Source organism: Folsomia candida, unplaced genomic scaffold (genome assembly GCF_002217175.1).
Source record: "Folsomia candida strain VU population unplaced genomic scaffold, ASM221717v1 Fcan01_Sc001, whole genome shotgun sequence".
Classification (NCBI taxonomy): domain Eukaryota; kingdom Metazoa; phylum Arthropoda; class Collembola; order Entomobryomorpha; family Isotomidae; genus Folsomia; species Folsomia candida.
In genome coordinates, this window is record NW_019091193.1 from 23,680,421 (window position 1) to 23,702,691 (window position 22,271).

A 22,271-nucleotide genomic window follows, 5' to 3' on the forward strand; every position below is an offset into this window, starting at 1 on the left:
TGGTTTTATATAGTGAAAAGCATGCTAAGTCCCTTGATAATAGTCGCAAAGACGATTTTTGCACCAGGACCTCAGAAAACAATATTTTGTTCAACGCCATTTTATAAGAACACTGGTTTGGAAAACTAAAAAAGGACACCTCTCCAAATTTAACCTTGCCTCATTTCGTAGAGTACACAAAATCGGGAGCCAGATATGCTTACCTATAGTTTGAGACATGGGCTTTCACATAAAAAATGTTAGAAATCTCTACAACTAAAAACCATCCCGCAATTAAAGTATGAATTCGTCAAAACCATGTCCTAACGCCTTTTGTATTTGCCGAGTACAAAGGAATTGGAATTTTGAGAACGTGGGAGATTGAGTGGAGGATCTTGCTAGTAAATTGGATGGCATCTGGTTAAAGCCCCCAAGAAATGAGGTCCTGAATATGGAGATTAAGCGAGGAACACGAACCTTTGGAAGGCTCGGAATATGTGCGAGAGGCTCTCTGCCTGAAAATAAGACGAGCTTAGTCACACCCTCACAAACATGGGTTACTAATAGCCTCAAATGGTTGGTTGGTAATATGAAACCGAATCCAACCTCGCCTGAGAAAGTCTCTTTAATACGATTCTCGGAGGTGAAGGCTCATCTGGCAACTTATTTCTCGGACGGGGTGGAATTCGGAAACAGCTGAGGCGAAGATGGGACGGGGATTCTTCACCCGTGTTTTACATATTATTTATTTTCTAGGGCATCTCCTCAAAAGATGTTTCTCATCGTTATCCGACTTTTCAAATATATTTTTATGACATGTCGCAAGATTGAGTGGGTTTCATTTGACAGGCAAATGGATTGACTGGCAACTTCAATTTTGACTTGAACGGAAGAAAGTGAGCACACCGTGTAATGAATTTGAAGCTTTTTCAGGTCAGAAGCCAAATCGCTTATTGACTCATTGTGATGAATTATTGTAGACCCAGCAAAAACAAGAACATCCCGCTTTGTAGGGATTTTGCATACGAAATCCCAAACAAGTTTACATGTATAATGCAAAAGCTTATGTATATTTCGTAAAGTGATTGGCTATTCAATTATTGAAGGTTAAGCCATATATGATAAGCAGGGCCTCGAGATAAGAGCAACCTAATACAATATAACACACTTTGGAAAATTGGATGGAACCAGAAAAAAAAGCTGAATGCTTTCAGTTTTGTTTAGGACGGGCAGATTGAATGACCGACCACCACCTGTGTGCATTTTGCTAAATTGACCCACCCATCCAACAACACCAAAAATAATATCCCCACTAATAATACGGCTTGGGTATATAAAGCATAAAGGAATTTCTTGATTGGGGAAGCCCAATACGCACAAAAGAATTACACTGCCTTCCATTCACTTTCTTTAAGCTCCAGCTTTCACCTCCACCCCGAGAAACGAAATCAAAGTGATTGACCAATTGTAATGTTTGTTTATTGTTCCACGGACTCTCGAGCTTGTTCCTTCAGTTTTGTGTGTGCTACCGGCGAACGCCTTCGTCTACTATCGCATGAGTCAGATTGACCAAAATTCCTTGAGGATATGCACTAAAAGGAATTGCTAGATTGACTCCAAACACATTCAGATAACTATTTAGACAAATATTAGCTCCACTGCACCAACCAGATTTTTCCCCGTTCTTTGATATATCATTCACATTATAATAACAACAGAAGCAAACAAACACGAGTTTATTGCTTTTGTCTGGGGGTGAAAGTTTTTCATTGATTTGATTATATCACACTGGCCAAAAACCAACGGTACAACTTTATAAATTGATGGAGCTGATGGGGAAAAAACAGGAATGAAGCAAGATTGATTTTAGCGAGGAAATTCATTTCGATTTAATCAATCAGATCTGATCAACATGCTTCTGATCAAATGCAATACAAAAAAACTCGAGATTCCACAAGGAATAAAATATGCTTCCAATCAGCAGAAGATACATATACCGTATTCGAACTCATTGCAGTCAACGTAATAAAAGACGAATACGCAACCAGGGTATGATTTATCTCGGCTAAACCCTCGATATATACCCGTTTCTACATTCTTAGGTACACACGCTTGTTATCCGACACTGCTTTGGGAAAAGTTTTCTTGAGAATGTCGGAAGAACCCATTGAAATATGAGAAGAATCCATCACTTTTCCACTAGTTTCCATCCCGATCTTGAGTGGCAAGTGAAAGTGAAGTCTTGTGATTGAAGGAAATGTACGCAAGAATGCAAAGAGTTCGTATTTTTAGGCTTTTGACACAGCCAAAACCTTCTCAAGCGAATAAGCATGCATGAAAAGACTCCAGTGACGAATGAACGTCTTGAAAATCTTATTTTTCTTAGGTGAGGCAAAAGTAACAATGGTGCCCGCAAAAAAAAGCGTCACCATGGTTACGGCGAAGCCTAAGTATGCTTTCGTATACACCCTTTGAAAATGTCAAGAGGGGTAGAGCGTTAACGGTTAACCTTTAGGATCCCATTTCAAAATTGTTGTCACGAAAAAACGTATCACTAAGTCCCTAATTAATCTTCAATTAAATGCCCTTTAAGGCCCAAATAATTGTCAGCTATCTGTCCTCACGCACCCAAGCTGCTGAATCTTTTTCGACCACACCGACCCGAATTTTATTTTCAAGAAAAAACCAACGGAATATATTTGTATTATCATATGCAATGATAATCCACAAAAACTACTTCCCATATACATATAGTTTTACCGTGATGAAAAACCTATTAGTACAGCTTCGCATAGCCCGAACCAGAAATTTTTAGCCCAGTGAGGCCTTATGTATTTGCCATGTCTGTCTGTCGGTCCACCGATACCATACACCCAAAACGGTTTGCCTTCAAATTTTGCAGGTGCCAAAAATAATCAAGTTAGCAAGTGAGCCAAATCTGTCGAGTGAAGTCATATAAATAGGTGGGTGGAATCGACACCAAACTTGAAAATATCGTTAGAAAGCTGAAATTCAGCACATCGAGTGCTAATGGCGTGTAATGAAAGACTCGGGGAAATCTAAAAATATTTAACCAGAGGGGCAATATGGGGTGGAGGAGGGGGGTGACCCATATCGATTTTCAAAAATAGCCACAAACCTACATTGTCTGCAATTATGCAATGTCCTTAGGACGGATCGCTCCTAAATTTTTGTCCGAATTGACCGGACTGCTATTACCACACCCCGCGTTGGGAATGGTCGAATGTGTGCAGAATATTTGTTATTTTGTGGAGTATTTACAAATCCTTCCTTGACTGCCAGGACCACTGTGACTTGCTTCTTTCAAATCTTCCAAAGTTTTATTTGCTATTCGGAAGTCATTATCCTAAATTCCACCTGAAAATAGCAACTTTTAAAAACCAGTATGGGTCACCCTCTAGGGTCACTAAGGTTACACATTGACCACTTTGAACTTCATATACTTTCATGAGAACCCATTCAGTATCCCTATGCCGATTTTTATATTTTTAGGACAATGTCTTAAAACCGGTATGGGTCCCCCATAGGGTCCCCTCAGTTGTAAGATTTTGCAATTTTACTTCATATTCTTTCAATAGAAGCCATTAGCAAGCTCTATACCAAATTTCAGCTTTTTATGACAATTTTGAAATTTTAGTGTATAGTACCCCATCACTCAGACGACCCCCACCGGTCAACCACTTGACCAATTTCGCCCATCTGCGAACTCGTTCTCTAACTTTGTCAAATTTGCATACACTAAAAATTTCATGTGAATCGGGTAAGTCGTTTTGGCTCTATCCTGTTCACGGACAGACAGACAGACGGACAACCATCACGATTCCATAAGCCCTAACTCGGGCAAAAAATCGAGCACCATATCAAAACCCTTCAATTTCATGCAATGTTTCCACGGTCGCCAAATTTGTAATTTTTTGGAAATACACGTATTTGTGTATACGGGATTCAACGGATTTTGTCGTGTATCCATGATATTCATGTATCTGGGACACACGGTCAAATTTCAAAATTCCATGATATTCGTGGACTTGGGATTTATGGGATGTTTTACAAATTCCATGACACTCGTGTACATGGGATTTAAGTGGAAATTTAATAAATTCCATGACATTCGTGGACTGGGATCCTAAAGGTTAAAGATAGCCAAAAAGTGTAAAAGGCAATCGTGCAGAGGAGAATGAGGAGATGATGTTTTACAGCTTTCCTGGTAGAAAAGTTGTATCGTGGGCTCCCTAATTTCGATTTGAAACTTTAGAATCGAAATTTGAGACACTTGTACCAAATGACTATATGCATAAAACCTGATTTTATCATGCAGAAATCGATTATGCATCATTTAAAACAAATCCGATTGAGATCGGTTTAAAACTGAGAAAGTTTTGATGGAGGTATCTGACACTATTCATGTTGCTAAGCATTCTTCATCAAAATTGCAATGTAGCTGGTTGCTATTAGCAGCCAATATAACAATTTACTAATAATAAACCGTAGTAACGTTAGAAGTAGCTCACCCTGTCATAATTATTTAGACAGAAGTTAGCACTGAAGGTGCAAAATAAGCCGACAAAATAGATCATGACTCTTATACATTCTTGCACCGATGGTGCAATACAAACGGGAAAATATATAAAATGTCGGAATTACTTTCATTTAACTTTAGACCAAATGTGCTGAATAACCGCAAGTATAAAATTTATATATTTTAGCGTTAATGGTACAGAATAATGGAGCAAATAGATTAGAATAGAATTTTCAAATAATTTTGCATTAATGGTGCAGGATAATCGAACAAATAGAACAGAATTCTGACATGATTTTTTGGGGGAAATAGATGGCCCACTTGTTACGCATCATTGATTTTTGGGGGGAAACAGATGGCCCAATTGTTACGCATCATTTTTAATAACCAATTGCTCGGTACTAACGGTGCTACTTATTCCAAAATTATAGTCCTATCTCGATCTATTTGCTGAATTAACTTGCACCATTTGCGCTCGGATTGTTCTATATCAATGGTGGGACCAAACAAGTCTATAATGGACAAGGGGATTTTTAATCAGCATCAATTGATGCAAAAAACTCGTCAACGGACGGACGGACGGACGGACGGACGGACAGACAAGAGGAATTCAATAGCTCCCGTGCTATGCAGGGTGAGCTAATAATAGTAGTTTTGTTTAAGAAATTTCTACTAAATTTAGAAACTAGTAGTATAAAACATTTAGACACGCACTTGCTGGTCAGAGTTAGGAAATATCGGATTGGTGATTATTAATCCGAACAAGGGATAATTGTAAATTCTATTTCAAATTCTAAATTTTATAATTAGAGTACTTTGTCAAATTTACTGTCCGTTTTATTGCTACGCAAAAATAACCAAATTTCAACCAGTGGCGTGAAATATCAAATTAGAGTTACTAAAATGCGCGGAAAATTAGTTTTACGAGCTCATATGTTAATTTTCAACTAATTTTGCATCGAAAAAATAATCAAATCGCATCGCCAGTTTCAAAGAGCTGACAATGTTTGAAGAATAGTTTAACAATTTTGACAAGTGAAATTAATTGTCTGAAATATTAATCACCTAAAATCCATGAAATAAACTAACTTTAAAAAAGCTTCCTTAGGTGAGGCGCTGCTAAAAGTGAAAAACAAGATTTCTGGCCTTATCTTTTAAACATCTCGTCCCCTCATCATTGTAGCAGGAGATGGTGGCTTTGCATCACCGCGAGGCCAGACATTTTACGCTAAGCTAAACAATTTAAGGAAGAAAATCATACGCTTAAATTTTAGAACGGGACAATTTTAAAATTCAGCAAAGGTGGTTGAAGTAGTTTGTATAGCACATTCAGAAAATTGTACAAGCCAATTAAATTTTGTTACGGGCCATCCGTAAATTATGTAACTCTAAAATAGCGGTTTTCTAGACCCCCTTTACCATGCGCAACATATTGGTAGACACGATATCATTGGAGCCTTAAGCTGGCCCCACACTTTTCACTTCACCATCACTTGCTGCCCTAATCCGAATCCACGACAATCAAAACTTACGACCAATCAAAATTCGTGTTGGGACAGCAAGTGAAGATGAAATGGAGTATGGATCCAGCTTTAGACTTCCCCCCTTTGCGCTACGTAATTTATAGACTATAAATTTATGATAATTTATGGAGAATAAATTATTAGCTAATTTAATCATATTTATCCTCCGAAATATTTTTTATAAACTCAAGTTTATAAGCCTTCCGAAATAATCTGTTTATGCATTTTAATTAGCAATGCTTTAACTAATTTTTTAGTGGCAAATGCAAATTTTGTTATAGTTGTTGTGTGTAATAAACGACGTGGTAGGCCTCGCGGTGATGCAAAGCCACCATCTCCTGCTACAATGATGAAGGGACGAGATGTTTAAAAGATAAGGCCAGAAATCTTGTTTTTCACTTTTAGCAGCGCCTCACCTAAGGAAGCTTTTTTAAAGTTAGTTTATTCCCTTGGTTCCCTACAAGCAAGTTTTTTGTTAGTTTTAAATTATATTATATTATTTTGGAGAAAAATTGTGTAATTTAAAGGAAAACTCAAATGTATGTATGTCAGACGAGATGAAAACTCGTCTGAAAGAATTTTAAAAGGTTTCAAATAAGAAAAATAGGGAAACTTTCTGGAGCGATGAAAGGGATTTCAAAATAAGAATAAAACCTGGAAATATTTCGCGTAAAAATGTCCGCTCTTTGCAAATACATACGTTGATGATGATTATTTTTCCTAAATTGACAACACAAATAGTGAAATAGCTTGGCATAACCAAAGATCAAATGTGGATGGTAATAGTAAAGTCGTGAACTGAAATCAGTGCAGGGTATTTTGCTGTATGGTTGCTGCAGGGCTTTCTGAGTTGTCGCTATTTGTCTTTCTCCGCTTCTCTTGGTGAATTAAAGGCTGCATGTGTTGTCAGTCTGCCCTAAATCATCCTCCGTAAAATAAATGTACAAAGTGAAAGCGCTTATTTCTTTTCGAATAAATTAAAATCCAACAGTCTTCCCACTCACGAATGGACGATGATGATGGTGGAGAAAGCGATATGCAAATGTGCTCAACATTGATCTTTTTTGTTTAATTCATCAATCTCCTTCAAATTCCAGACTTATTAGAAGCCAACAAAGAATTACCATCGGATCTCAACGCTTCCTTGTTGCGAAGTCAGTGTGATGCTGCCAAATAAAGGGAAGCCGGTTTGATTTATGATGGAAAACCTGGACAAGATTGAATGCAAACAGTGAATCTTTGTAGTCAAAATCCAAAAATATGCAAATTATCATTCACTGCATCATCCGACCAGCCCGTGCTTGAGCCGTTCGGTTCAGTCCAGATTCACAATATTCACGGCATAATCGTAAATTAGGAAGGTACGCAGCGTTTCCGAAATGCAGCCGCGAGCTCGTCCTGTCTGTCAACCAATTTGCACCATAAGAATAACGTACAATTTGAATTAATTTATTCACCTATTTATAAATAGACAGAGTGCAGGTGGCGAGAAACCTGCAAATCTTCTAGATTTTTAGCCAACATGTGACGAGAAAAAAATGAATTTTAATCAAAAGTGTCGAGTAAAAGGCGTAGTGGGAAATAAACTACATCTACATTTCAGCCTACGTACGTAACGGATTTTTTTTGTTGGCAGCAAAATCCTAACAAACAAAGACTCACTCACAACCAAATTCCTGATGGCAACACGTGCACCTCGCTCACTTTCTTTAAAAACAGAGAAAGAAATGTTTCAACCTCGAGAAAAGCAATGAAATGGCGAGCGTGCGGCCACAGAGCAGGAGCCAAACTTTGAACCTTCTGGATAGGAAGAATCCGCGTGGCGTGGCCAATTTCATGAACTGTTTTACATTTTCATAAAAGTGAAGAAAGTATCTGTTTCGCTTCAAAGGAAAGGGCGAAGTGAGCAGGGGAGAGGAAGGAACTGCTTAAGAAGTGGAGAAATACGTGAGAGGCATGCAAAATTGTGAATTTTTCTGAAACGGATGGTCCACTTGGTAGTTATCAGCCTCAGTGTAGCCTTGTTGGTAGCTCGCTCAGCTTATATTTCTTATTCGTCTTAACAAGGTCGTATAGCTAAGAACGCGTCCGACCAAGTTCACACATGTGAAGCCAACTTTCTTCAATTTTGGATGTTGCTCTCATTACCAACAAGTCACCGGAAGGATGTGTGCAAGGTTTTGTGGAGGCAGGAGAGAGGGGCTCTAGACGAATCTTTGTAGATTATACGAAATTACAATCATGCCATGATAGTGAATGGACGTATATAGCAAACATTTTTCCAGGTTCGTTCCTTATCACTGGTGATTATTGGGTACTAGATTTGGATGCAAACTGGAATAGATAATGGGCACTTGAAATGTTGTCGGGATCGATTTGGAATCAGGTTGCCGTGTGCCGCGTGAAAAGAAGGACGCACGACAGCATGTAAAAAGGGAAAGAAGTAGAGCCGCCTAATCGAGTCGTCGTCCCAACCAACGGATGATGTTCTCTGCCTGCCTGGAGACCCATCCACAGATTTTAGTGCAGATCGATAAGAAAGCAAGGAACCTGGGCATTTATTGCGGATGGAGATGAACATAAAACGAGAGGAAACATTCTCTCCTTTCACCTCAACCCACACACACAGAGACTACACAAAAACACACACAACATATCGCAACGCTTGCAAAACAGCTTCAAAAATTTCGGCTTTTGGAAAACTTTTGGCCCAATAAAAGTTGCACCAGTCATGGCGAAAAGATGATCGAGACTGGAATGAAACATATAAAATGACACAGATGCCAATAATGGATTTCTAATTTGCCTTTACCATATTTCTCATGTTAAATCATATACTTATGGTTATTTAGTCGTAACAAGGTTATGGGGTCTGAACACGAGTTACATTTTTAAAACATGACATCCAAAGTCTCTTAAAAACGCTTAAGAAAAATGCATTTGCAAATCTCCAGATATCATCGTGGAGCAGCACTTTAAATCCTCACTCAAATGATTCTGCTGTCTGTTTAAATTGGGTTTTGATTGCTATCGGACTGTTTTCTTGACAGAGACACTCATTGTGCTGGGTCAAATTTAGGATTTCATTCTGGCAGCAGCTTCAATAACTCAGATTTATGAGTTTTCGAGATACAAACATGAAAGAAACGAGCGTGTTCCATCTTCCCCTTAATGGCTGATATCACTCTCCAAAATTATGACATTAGACACCAAAATTTTTTCAAGATTTTGTACTTGATACTGCTATGCATGTTTTACCAATCCACACAAACTCTGCCTATTACTTAGATGAAGCACAATTAATGCTTATCTTAGATTAGTATCCACACATTTATGTACACGTAACAAATGTATTTTTGGAACTATGTGTATCCAGCATAATCTATTTACCTGAACTTAAATTGTTGTTACATATGTGCATGGAACTGAAAAGATAGGAAAAAGATGCTTTTATACATATTATAAGCACCATATACCTTTACCTAAATATAGTAAATTTGTGACATGTATTTATATGCAAACACACAGTCCCGTTAACAAAGCATTAACGATCCCAATGTCCTTCTGCCTACGGAATTGTGAAGAATGCTATAAAGCTGCAAATTACAAGAGAGGCTTGTGGGCCCTTAATGATTGATGACCATTGATTATTCATTCCTCTTCGCTTATTAATTTTCAGTTTCGTCAACACAAGCTGAATCCAAGCCGGTTCAAAGCCTTCAAACCCGTCGCATTTAATCCAAAATCCTGTTACACACCATGCAGCAGTGGGGTGTTAATGGGATGATGTTGCCGTTCGTGCATTATGCTCATCTGACGAGCTCTCGTACTTTGTGATAAATTTTGCTCGGAAAGTCGTTTGTTGTGAGCACTTTAATGAAATGATTGTTTACATTTATCAGAGGGCACACAAACCCACACGCCTAACTAACAATAGCCCACGTAAGTGCATAATGATAGCCTGGAAATGAATTTGATGAGAAAGTAATACGTTCAAGAGGATGAACAACTGATTACTTTCGAGCCTACGAACGTATCCAACATTCAACAGTCAAACCGTCCTCGCTTGTTTTGTAGAGTTGTTGAGGACGATGATTATTTTGTCCACGAACAACGAACCCTTCGTAAACCGAGAGCAAATGATAGGGAGCTCACACGTACGAAGCCTGCGTTCCAATTTTATTTCCCTTAATCCCTCTCGTTCAAATGTCCGGTCGATAATTGATGTTGTCAGACAGAGGCTGAGGGAGAATTTCGTGTGCGTAGAGGAACTGAGATGCGCCATCAACGACCATCATCCAACCTCAAATCCTAGACATGAACCATTTCAATTCAACACAATGCAGTTGCTGGTTGGTCAATTTTTGTACGAGAGGAAATCATTCAGTTTTTATTTTAAGTGCTCGCTGCTTGCACTCATCTGCCCGAACCAAAGTCAACTTAACCACCTTCGCTCGTACATATGCAATACTGATAATCGCCGGAAAGCAAGGGGAGGGGAAACACACATGAGAGCGTTTACTTTAATGCTGGGCACATACAAAACACACGGAAACAAGCCCAACATAAATTAGGTGCAGCAAATACAGATTGATCTCTGAGGATTTGCTTGCCACAAAATATAGCCGAGAATAGACACGTACTTTGCTTGTTTAGTCCAGCACATTTGTTGTAATACTGATCTCAGTGATCTCTGGCTCTGGTTGGTCTGGGTTCGTTTTGACTTCGTGTCAAGGGATTTTGGGTGATCATCCGACCAACTTGGACTTCAGAGGAGGAAGGGTGAAATTAGTGCTAATCAGGAGAAACCCGTTCCAGAAGGATTCCAATTTGTGCCCAATGAAGAAATATAAATGTATTATGCCATTGATTACTACATATTATTCACCTAATAAAACCAAGGATCTAAAGTTCTCTAGATTAATGTAAAGTGCAATCAACTCGAAGACAAAAATCTGCTGGTAGTAGATGGAAGATGAACAACGAGATGAAAGAGAGAAACCCACAACTGTTAATCTAGCCGAGGCTGATAAAACTAACTTCATATATTTGTATGCATCCCACCCGAATACGCAAAGTACGCCACAACAACAACTCTCGTTTGATTACACGGCGGCGGACCCTCTTTTGTCATTCGACTGTGGTGCGCTGTGAGTGCAACAGAGATATGGTTGTGGTTTTCTCCGATGCTTTCACCCCAACTTGGTCGGTCGGTGGAGTGAATCTTTTTAGGGACGAGAGCCCATTATTCTTCATTGCGAAGCAGACCGTGAGTTTCTGAGGTAAATCCACCACCCTAAATTCCGGGTTTCGTTTCATTTCACCATCATTATCTACATACATACATATGCATGCAACACTCCTATGTGTATTGTACACTCGATGGATTGAAGGGCTGTGACCGTTAGGCGGAAAAATTTTCTATCCTCATTTGACATGTCCTTTGTACTCCCAAAGATGTAACAACCGCTTGTCCACGATGAATTCAAAACACGAAATTGCATTCAAATTCAGCCTCAGAGTTACAACAAGGATTGAAAATTGGAGGGAATCCATGAGAGAAATCTAGAATTCTGTGTAGAAGATGAGGGAAAGGATGTGACATGATTCGAATCACGGATCCATTCTGTCCAAGTCTAGCAACGACTTGCAAACAGTTGTCGCAATAATAGACATACATGTAAGTAAATGGTACGATCGACCACAGAAATCCAAATTTGAGGATGGATAAGACATGCGAGATACATACAAACATTCACTCGTGACAAGGCATTAGGCGTAATGATGGGCCATCCTACTCCAGAGAGAGCAGATACATATGTAATGCCGGAGGAAATGTCCGAGCGTTTCCCGTCACACGACAATCGTCCTGGTTTATCATATTCCATATCCTCTGTGGTTTGTTAATACATATTCCAAGTCCCATACATCCATGAGAGTTATAAATACATCGCTTGTCAAAAAAATCGAGTAAAACAAATAAACAAAGTGACGCATGTAATGCACATGAATACAAAACTTCACGAAAAATTGTTAATAGTTCAGTTAAAAAATAATTCCTGTTGGCATTTTTACGAACGAGATAATTGATTCGTTTCATCCCCTCATTTACCAAGTCAACTTAACCGCAGAAACTTTGGATGGAGAGAGAAAAAAAATCATTTTTTTCGCCGACTTGTTTGAGCAAACAAGTTTAGGAGAAGAAAGTTCCCATCGTGTGACCAAAGTTCCACTTCAATCAACAAATCCTGGAGTTGGCAAGTCAAATATAGCAAATCAAATGAAGGACAAACCAGAGGCGGTCGAATATCGGGGTATAAAGTGTTTGGTCAAGAGTTACAGATTGGTCGTAAGATATGCAAGGACGAGGTGGAAGGACGAAAGGAGTGCATAAACCGATGGATTTGATAACAAGCAGGGAGTAATTTATTCTGAGCACAAGGAGAACAAGACAAGTGAAAGGCGTTCTTTTTTCACACAAGTCAATTTATCGTACATGTTGGCTCACCCCTTTCCTGCTACTCACTGACTACTTATTCCAGGCCTTGTCAACACTACTCGTATATATTTTGGGAAAATGACCACTACTTATTTTTACTTCGTGACATGTGACATTACCTTTAATGCCCGGCAATGTATTTTTAAGTAAAACTGTATTACAGACAAGGGTAAACTGTATTCAGTCATTACAGGGTAAATTGCACAAATTTGAGGGTAAAAGGTGTCAATCTATTGCATAGATCATGTATATTTCTATTGATTCAAGTATCATTATCCTGCGCAAGTTATTTATTGCTCTCTAATTTAAATTTGTTGTTTGTTCTATTGACACGTGGTCTAGACGAGGAAAGATAAATAAACATGCCTTGTTTCATTTATGTTTGTATATTTTTATTCTAATTTTTAAAAGCATTTCCATTGTTCGGCACACAGTTGCAGTAAAAAAAAGTCCAAGATATGTACAAGCAAGTCCCATCCTGGCGTATAGTTGGTAGTGATGAAATAATATCGATCGCCAACTGCTGACTGTACCACAAGTGGAGGATTGGCCCCATGCCGTCCCTTCTCAAGTTTCTCGAGTCTTTAAACTTGGGGGAACAGAAACCAAATGGTTATAAAACCGTGGTAAATTCCGTCATATCAACGAATCAATGTCCCAAAATCCCAATCAGTTATCCGGAAATATATGGAGAGTAGGAAATGCAAAACCCAGCTGCCAGTGCCCATCACTCAAAAAATCAAACCTTGCTGACAAGAAAATCCCAACTATCTATTTTTAAATTACATTTTTATCCCATGATTATTCTGCTGTGGAAGCAAATACGTAGAAGTAAATACAAGTTCCAATTGGCAGTCCTTCTCCTTATTCATCGCACATTGGCCAGCTTGTTTGATTCACACATTGCATCACACATTCATAAATCTTGCCACAATCGAAGGAATGATTAGTCACGCATCAAAAGTGATGATAAACATTTGGAGTTTTTTTTTGCACTGCGTAGCATCGAAATCTGAGACGACGACTTTTTGATTGATTGAGATCAGTCATTCGGTAATACCCCGTCGCCATGCACCATCAGTTTGTCTAAATTTATTCATTTATCAATTTTATTGCGTCTTTAGATTGCAGCATTCACTCTTATTTTTCAATATGCATGTCCATATTCAACCATGCAGCGAAATTATCCACAAGTACAAAAGGCGTTAGGACATGGTTTTGACGAATTCATACTTTAATTGCGGGATGGTTTTTAGTTGTAGAGATTTCTAACATTTTTTATGTGAAAGCCCATGTCTCAAACTATAGGTAAGCATATCTGGCTCCCGATTTTGTGTACTCTACGAAATGAGGCAAGGTTAAATTTGGAGAGGTGTCCTTTTTTAGTTTTCCAAACCAGTGTTCTTATAAAATGGCGTTGAACAAAATATTGTTTTCTGAGGTCCTGGTGCAAAAATCGTCTTTGCGACTATTATCAAGGGACTTAGCATGCTTTTCACTATATAAAACCACTTTTGTATCATGCTTATCTTTTAAGTCCCTTTTGTAGTCTAGCTTCCTACTTGTCCTAATGGAATGCTCTCGTGAACGCATCTCCTCGACTTTTAAGGCCCCCACATTTTAGGACTTTGATGCTAAAAATCCCTAACGTGGTTTTTATCCAAGGTACATATAGTATATTGCACTGTAAGTACTTTTGATAAAATTCTGATAAGTGGTTACACCCCAGGAAATGGGATTCCATCAAACCCTATAAATTTTTTACAAAAGTTCTCCTCAAAATTGAAGCGGAACTTTAAATTTTTTTTAACTAATCAAAACACAGTAATTTTATTATTTTGTCACTTGTACCTTGTAGGTAAAATAGTTCTTCAGCAGGAGACACAAAAAAGTTATTAAAATTTGTTTCCAACAAAATTTGACCATTAATTTCCCAAATTAGTTCACGAGTTTTTTATGATTCCCCGTCAGCTGATTAGCTAGGGTCCTTCTTCAAAACTGTTTACCCAAAATCTTCACTGCTTAATTTAATATTACTTAGGACACTTTGAGCTTTGCCCTCAATCTTCATTTGACCCAGTCGGTCCGTTTTCAAGGTCAGCAGGTCAATTTCCCGGTGCACGGTCCGATTGATCACTTTTCATGGAAAAGTATCAGCGACGATGGAGGCCTAACGTTATGTAATTCATTGTGGATTCTTTTATTATTTCATGTAATGATTATCTAGGGTTGTAATATTAACAATTATTCATCTCTGACCTCTTAGGTTATCATGCTATATGAGTAATTCAGTTTGGAAAGTGTTTTTTTGGCTCCTTCCAACTCTGGGGGCACTGGAGGGGGCATTTATAAAGCTATCGGCCTAAAATTTTAAATATATCTTTTTGAGAGTATTATCTTGCAACTGACCAAAAATCAGTTCAAAATTCAACTCCTCGCCAGAGATATTCACCCGCGAATTCGTCAAAACCATGTCCTAACGCCTTTTGTACTTTTTAATCATTATTTTATTATGTCATGATAAACGTCTTGGCATATTTACTTGATGATTCAGTTCAATGTTATGCAACCATGTAAAACTTTGTTGGGACAAACGATAAATCACAATGTCTGAAAAGTTAGAACTTAAAATACAACAAACAAGCCGGTTTGTAACAAATGAATACCTTTCATTTGATTTCATAGACAATTACTTAGATATTATTAATAGTTGTACTTAAGGTATTAATAAACAAGTAGACAGTATAGAATGAAGAGTATTATGCATCAACTTATTTATTGCTTGACTGTCAATAAGTCATACAATATTTTGAACCTGTCCTGCGCATCTATTCCACGGGGAGCCAAAGGGAAGTAAGTACTTAATCAAATAAAAACATTTCAAGTGCTTTCTTGCAAGCGAGGAGGAAATGTTGAAACTTAATCAACCCTCCTCCCTCACCCAGCACTTTAGTTTAGGAGAACTTGTGACTGACACACTCACAGATTTTTTGTATACAAGGTGAGTGTATGAAAAGTAACGGAGGATTTTATTCCATGTTCGCCCACCACACCCCTCAAAGAGGAACCCCATGCTAAATTGCTCGCATAAAAAATTAACAAAAAATAAAATTTGCTCTGATTTTTATAATTTTCGTATTTGCGTTATCCTAAATATGTAGTTGTTTTATCGTATCATTAATCATTACGCTCAATTTTTTAAGCAGGTTATTTTTTGTGCTTTTCGCCACTTTGACGGGGGGTAGCGGGGCGCTAATGAGGGTTTGGAGTAAAACCCTACTTCACGTTCCTTACACTCACTATGTAGCTGTAAGGCAAGCATCAAAATTTGTGAGTCTGTCAGTCAGTTGTCCTCCTTATTATGGTGACGACTTTTTTGTAGTTTTTACAGTCACCATAAGTTCCAGACAAAAATTGGAGTTAAAGAAATGGGATGTTCACCTACATATATTTTTATTAACAGGTGAAAAACAAGGATGGAGATGATTGTGACATGTCGAGCTTGTTAATGCAGTTGCCCATGTTTATGTATGTAAAAGGTGGGTGCGATATGAAAAAGCTTCCCCGGTTTCTTTCACTCCGATGACGATGGGATGCACATACCTTTCCATGCATGTCGTTGGGCATATACATATGAATCTAATTCAATTCCAGTGTTTGGTTTTAGTTGGAGGAATCGAGTGTTCCCTGGAGGGTCTCCCTTTTTGCTGTCACTACGACGTGGGAAGATTAAACGATACTGTCAACTTTAATTAAAAGTCATGCTGAGTGACTTCACTTGACTTCCTTTCACTTTTCTGACTTTTGGTTTTCCTGCTACCTTGCTTTCAGCCCCTCCGTTGTCCGCTACTTCCCAGTTATGTTATGATTAGGGAGGTGCACAGCCATGATGCCGTCGTACTTCCGTCGAGCGATTTTAACCCAAATTCAATTTCACCCAATAATGAGTGTGCAGCAAGGGAAGGGCTTTTATATCACACTCTCCTCGTCAAATGAACAGGATGCAATGTCTCAATTCCGTCCCATTTAATTGAATTGTGCCAGCACAGTCTACTTGTAATGCAATAATTGGATTTTCCACGAGAAAGATTAGATTTTGTACCACTTTATGACATTTCCCCTTTAAGGCTGAGGGTAAACGATGGCTGATGCACTTTTCTGAAATTCCGTCACTTGAACTTCCATGCATTTTTTTCATTCCATCTCATCTCATCTTCAATTTGATCATTGTAATAAAACGATGGGGAATAGTGCTCACTCTGATTTAGGCAGTGAAAATAAGCGTAAATGCAAATGAGATTTTGCAAGTTTACATTTACAACGTCCACAACTCTCGTCATCAAACCTTTGGATAACTTATCTCAGTTCTGATGGTGTGCATGCGTAGAGAGTAATAATAATAATGATTACCTTTTTCCTAGATTTTTTCTCCGATGATGTCACGATGAGTAGGACTTTTTTCTCCTGGAGCGTACAGCGTAACCGTCCGATTACAGAGCAGGTGGGGCTGTTCAAAACAGTTAATTGCTTTCTTAGGAATGAGAATATTCAACAAATGAATCCTTTAACTTTCAACGAATGACAGACAGGCAGTCAGCAAATGGAGTTAAAAGTGTTGGTAATGGACTTGCGATGGGATGGAAATATGCTCCACGACTGGTAGTTGGTTAGCAGTGATGCTGTCGTTGTATGCACAGTCGGATCTGGAAACAAAAACACGAGAAGATTTGAATTAAAACTTTTGTTGCTTTTCATCGCCCATCAGCATCATTTTAGATGGATGACTTCATAGTTTTCTCCACGAACACTCTGTTATCACTCTTCATTAAGATTCAATTCTTTTGTAATTTTCTGCGGACATCCTTCAATAATGAAGAAATCATGGGACGAGCGAGTGAACCAATGCCAACAACTTTGTGGCGATCAACGAACAATCGTGTGTTTTTAGTGTTTTAGTGTTTTTAGTGTCAGCCTTATACGATCTGTTTAACTCGTGAAAAGGACTCCTTTACTCATCCTCGTCCTTCTCCTCCTCCTCCGTCTTTCTTGAAGGAGTAAGTGCAATAGTTCAGCTTTGGGGCTACTATGCAATAATAATGGCTCATCAGTAATGGGCTCAATGGCGAACACATAATGGCCCTTATGGGCAAAAAACTAATTTTCTTTCTACATAAAGTTCAGTAACATCAGGTAGTCATCGTCGGTACAATTGGTACAAAAACTTCATTTCAACCAGTGCAGTGTTGGTTGGTTGGTTGGTATGCATACTGATATTATGAAGTACAGTAATAGCCTGGCATGCATAGGATACCCGATGGTGCATGTAAATAGGGTGTTTTCAGTAGAACTCCATATTTGGAAGGGATAAATTGCCGTCGTCATCTGCAGAGAGGGGATTTCAGATTGAGAGACTGGAATGCGTGTTGACCAGAGTTGCCGATTATTAAGAACAACTGCGAGCACATTTCAAGCATTCTCCAAACTAGTTCCTAACTCTGCTTAATTAAAGAGATGTGTTTTCAGAAATTAAAGTGCTTAAGATTATGTAGGCGACCAGATATTGTGTGCCTTTTGTGTAATATTACAATATTATGTAATCCATCCGATTTGTTAGTCCTTGGTAATTGATTATCCATTGAATCATCCCCATTCATGAGGATCTCTGTCGTCTTTGAGACATCTCAGTTTTTTCAGGAAACGATATGTGGCATTTTGCCAACGTAAAGAGAGGAGTCGATAATAGAAGATGGTTCATTTTGTTAAGAAATTATTGGCTGCAACTCATGTCACACTCACGGATTCCTTTGTGCAGGAATCCTAAAATAAATTCTTTCCCATCACTTGTCAAACTTATTAAAAAGAACAAAAGTTTTTAGACTTTACTGTAAGCCGAGAAAAATAAGGTTGACATGATCTCCAACGGAAATGTTGCAAGACATGGAGCAACCAATGAAGAATAGTAATCGAGACAATAACAAATTCGAAAGCGTCATTGACATCAACATAAAGAGTTTTAGACAAAATGCAATGATAAAAATGGCTCAAATTTTGTACACTTGTCCGCTGCTACATAAGGAATGACATGCATATCTGAAGAAAATATACCTGGGTGTTGTACCGAGGAGCTGAAATGATTGGTCTGTGTATTCCCGAAGCACTGCTTGTGCATAAAATAAGTAAGTTGAGGATGGGTGCACTGAAGTTTATTAATAATAAAACTTTTCGACCAGCGTCGAATTGTTTTTCTTCTCGCATCCGATATTCCAAATTCTCATTCTCGTCATTTCCTTCACAAACTTCGTACTTCAAGATATGAAAACCACTGGAATAAAACTTTTCGAAATTGAACCGAGGTGAATCAAGCAAACTTTTACTGCAGTATTAATAATGAGAGTTCAAATGTAACCCGTGAACCGAGGTTACTTCAACTGACCTTGACCTTGACCAGTGGTTCAAGTTCACGTTCGTATAAATAATGTGAACGTGACCTCGGGGTTACTTGAACTGGATCACGTAACCCGAGATCACGGTTCGTCCGCGAAAATTGTATCAAATTATATTTTCTATAGTGAATTTTGCATCAATCCGCAACAAATGTAAGTTCCTGCTGATTTCATTTTTTCACATTTCATTTAATTAAATCTTTAATTTTTTTTAATATGGAAGTTATCAGTGATAGTAAAGGCGACTCAGATTGTGGGGGTGGAAAAGCCCCCGCAATGAGTGAACCCGAAAAACAAGTGCTACTCGATCTTGTCGCTGAGTTTAAATTAATATTAGAGGATAAGAGGACCGATTTTGGAACTACTTCAAAAAAATCAAAAGCATGGAGGAGTGTAGCAGATCGTTTCTGCAGCTCGCCTGGTACTACATACCGGACTGAAGAACAGCTAAAAACCTGGTGGTCGAATTGCAAAAAGAGAGCTAAAAAACAGGTAAAGAATTGTGTGCACGAAAATTGTAATCTATCATAAAAAATATGTATATTTCTGATCATCTTAGGTTGCAAACAACAAAAGATGTATTATCCAGACGGGTGGGGGAAAGGGGAAGAATAAGCTGAACGTGGAGATGGATCGAGTTATGGGAATCATTCCAGGCCAGATGAAGTCGTTGGAAAACTTGTTCGATGATGATGCTGAGATTGGTACGTGACCTAACTGCCCGAATTTGAAAATTATTTTATGTAATAAATTTTTAATATTATGAACTCGTTTTTCGTCAGTTGTCGACGAGGTTGAAACTATTGATTTACCGGAACACGAGAAAATTATTGCGTCACCTCCAAAGAAAAAAATTAAATCATTGGGTAAATAATTATTTAATTTGTTCAATTTTATTTAACACTTTTTAGCGAATAATTTAATAAAACTTCTTATAATTATTTGTTAATTTCAGAGCAAGAATCTCGGAAGCAAAAGGATGCTCGTTCATCGCTTACGGACATGGAATATGAAGAGCATCGTATGAGAATGAAAATTTTAGCGACGGAGTTAGAAACGGCTATCATTTTAAAAACAAAGGCAGAAGCTGAAACGAAACATTTGGAGGAGGCTAACAAACTAAAATTACAGTTATTGCATGCAAAAATTAGTGAATCTCGGGAAGAGCTCGGAAATATTAATTAACATTGTCGTTGAACTGATTGGTTTGTATGTATCTAATAAGTAAAGTGCGTAGTAATAATTTCTCTCAACTTAATTCTACCATTACGTCCAGCCTCAATATTTCCATCCGGAGCATGCTGATCTTCCTCATCGAAATTGTCCTCGTCAAAAATATCGTTGCGTCGTCTGAATAAAAAATCATTATTAAATTGCATAATGAGCAAATTTGATTATTTATCATTTATCCTACCTAGAGATGTTATGCATTACTGCCGTTGCGACAATTACAATTAGTACTGTCTTCATTTTAAGCCGCATAAACTTTAGGCAGGGAAATTTTCTTTTCCATATTCCAAACGCACGCTCAATTAGATTTCTTGTTTTAATTTGGGCTCGATTGTACTAAAATAATATTGATGTTACATAAATTAACGTGTAATCATTCTTAATTACACATACTCGTTTCTCGGGAACTGTTGTAGGTCGGAGTAATGGGGGCATTAGATAAGGCTTGCAACCGTACCCCGCATCACCAAGCAATATTCCTGGTACTGTACCATTTTCCAAATCCTGACACAATTTCGAATTCTCAAATATACGAGAATCGTGAGCGGATCCGTACCATCGAGCCACAAGATTCGTGAAAATCATCTGATGGTCACAAACCGCTTGAACATTCACAGAAAAAACTCGTTTCCGGTTGCGAAATAGTTCGGCATCCTCTCCTCCTGGTGATAAAATGGGGATGTGGGTCCCATCTATTGCTCCAACAACTCCTATACATAATTTTTAGATTAAAATATATTTCGTGGTCCTTGGCATACATCACAGTCAATTTTATACCTGGAAAACCTCTTGTCCCCGAGTTTGCATCATTTGCGATATTGTACATCGCAGTTCTCACCACTGGAGCCTCGGCAAATGTAGGGTATTTGATGAATTTTTTCCTCAGTTTGGCAATAGCAGTCGAAACTCTTTTTACTAAATTTGACACTGTAGGCTGAGAGACCTTGTAGTTGTCACCGGTGGTTAGTTGGAAGGATCCGTCACAAAAAAATCGTTGCACAATCAAAAATTGAATGTGTGGTGGGATGTGCGTCCCTCTCCTCAAAGGGGCGCAAAGATCACCTTTGATCAAGTCGACAATATATAACGCAGTGTCCTTAAAAATATGAAACCTTGTTTTAAATTGAACTGCGTCAAAGCATTCCATCGGATCTGATCGATCTCGAAGACGCGTGTGGGGGATCAGGGCTATTCGACGTCGTCGTCCAATCCTTCTCTCCAAGATCCGAAGCCGGTCAAAAGCAGTTCCAATTCTCCTATCCATCTATCAAAGTTTAGTAATCCAATTAAAATGCGATTTTTTTTCAATTTTCATCATGCATAAAAAACATTTACCTGGATCGTTTGTAAATACGCGACGAGTTCGACAATGTTTAAAATTTGGTTAATTTTGGTATTTTTTGGCAAATTCTATCAAGGTAACAATTTTTTGAACCTGCTCTTGACCTGGGTTGCAAAAAGTGAACCGGTTTATTGTGACCTCGCTCACTTTTTTCATTATTTATATGAAAATAAAAAGTAACCCGGGTTCAGATGATTTTTGACCGAGGTTCAATATAACCAAGGTTCATGGTTCAAAATTTTTCATTATTTATACGAAATGACCCGCGGGTCAAGGTCAAGTCACGCTGAACTCTCATTATTAATACTGCAGTTAATGTACGAAAGAATGGTTTGCATTCTATCATCCAGCAACCACTCATATTTTCGTTTCGCCAACTTGAATAAAAAATACTATGCAAGAAAGGCACTATACATACAGAGGAAATAATAGAATAAACTAGAAAAATTGTGATTTTTTTGTCAATGCACATTGCCAACTAACTCGATTACTACTAAAACTTAAGTGCCCGACACTATTTCACAGGAACCGACAGAAGCTATGGTGTTTATAAACGAAATGACGAACATGCCAGTTAAAAAAAAACTATGTTGCCATCGGCAAGGTGCGACGATGAGAGGCTGGAAAACATTGTACCTCGTAGATAGAAATGAAATTCATGTTGTTACAGACAGAGAAGAATCAATAACAATTACCGCCATGTCAAAAAATGTTA

The 22,271-nt window shown here is 38.2% G+C and overlaps 3 protein-coding genes across 3 annotated transcripts in view; 1 reads left to right on the plus strand and 2 right to left on the minus strand.

Moving 5' to 3' along the window:
* Positions 1 to 22,271, minus strand: part of LOC110863277 — a 72,439-nt gene that overhangs the window by 37,037 nt on the left and 13,131 nt on the right. Inside the window, exon 2 of the mRNA XM_022112541.2 lies at positions 16,952 to 17,244. The gene's annotated coding sequence lies outside the window, so the exon portion shown is untranslated. The remainder of the gene's footprint in view (positions 1 to 16,951; positions 17,245 to 22,271) is intronic.
* On the plus strand, positions 19,211 to 20,237 carry LOC118433854. Its single transcript, XM_035846214.1, has 3 exons — positions 19,211 to 19,688; positions 19,767 to 19,850; positions 19,940 to 20,237. Exons 1-3 carry the CDS (start codon positions 19,613 to 19,615, stop codon positions 20,167 to 20,169), a joined length of 390 nt encoding a protein of 129 aa, XP_035702107.1. The 5' UTR covers positions 19,211 to 19,612; the 3' UTR covers positions 20,170 to 20,237.
* LOC110844762 (putative nuclease HARBI1) lies at positions 20,174 to 21,510 on the minus strand. Its single transcript, XM_022091047.2, has 4 exons — positions 20,992 to 21,510; positions 20,608 to 20,924; positions 20,399 to 20,550; positions 20,174 to 20,334 (listed from the first exon to the last, which is right to left on the minus strand). The coding sequence occupies exons 1-4, from the start codon at positions 21,476 to 21,478 to the stop codon at positions 20,202 to 20,204; spliced, it is 1,089 nt and encodes a 362-aa protein (XP_021946739.1). The 5' UTR covers positions 21,479 to 21,510; the 3' UTR covers positions 20,174 to 20,201.

What these genes read in the sequence shown, in the direction of transcription:
- LOC118433854 (XM_035846214.1), top strand. Translation starts at nt 19,613, where the DNA reads ATGGATCGAGTTATGGGAATCATTCCAGGCCAGATGAAGTCGTTGGAA. An exon ending in CGATGATGATGCTGAGATTG is followed by an intron (nt 19,689 to 19,766) that starts GTACGTGACCTA and finishes GTTTTTCGTCAG; the next exon opens with TTGTCGACGAGGTTGAAACT. An exon ending in GAAAAAAATTAAATCATTGG is followed by an intron (nt 19,851 to 19,939) that starts GTAAATAATTAT and finishes TGTTAATTTCAG; the next exon opens with AGCAAGAATCTCGGAAGCAA.
- LOC110844762 (XM_022091047.2), bottom strand. Translation starts at nt 21,478, where the DNA reads ATGGATAGGAGAATTGGAACTGCTTTTGACCGGCTTCGGATCTTGGAG. An exon ending in CAACAGTTCCCGAGAAACGA is followed by an intron (nt 20,551 to 20,607) that starts GTATGTGTAATT and finishes ATATTATTTTAG; the next exon opens with TACAATCGAGCCCAAATTAA. An exon ending in GTAATGCATAACATCTCTAG is followed by an intron (nt 20,335 to 20,398) that starts GTAGGATAAATG and finishes TTTTTTATTCAG; the next exon opens with ACGACGCAACGATATTTTTG.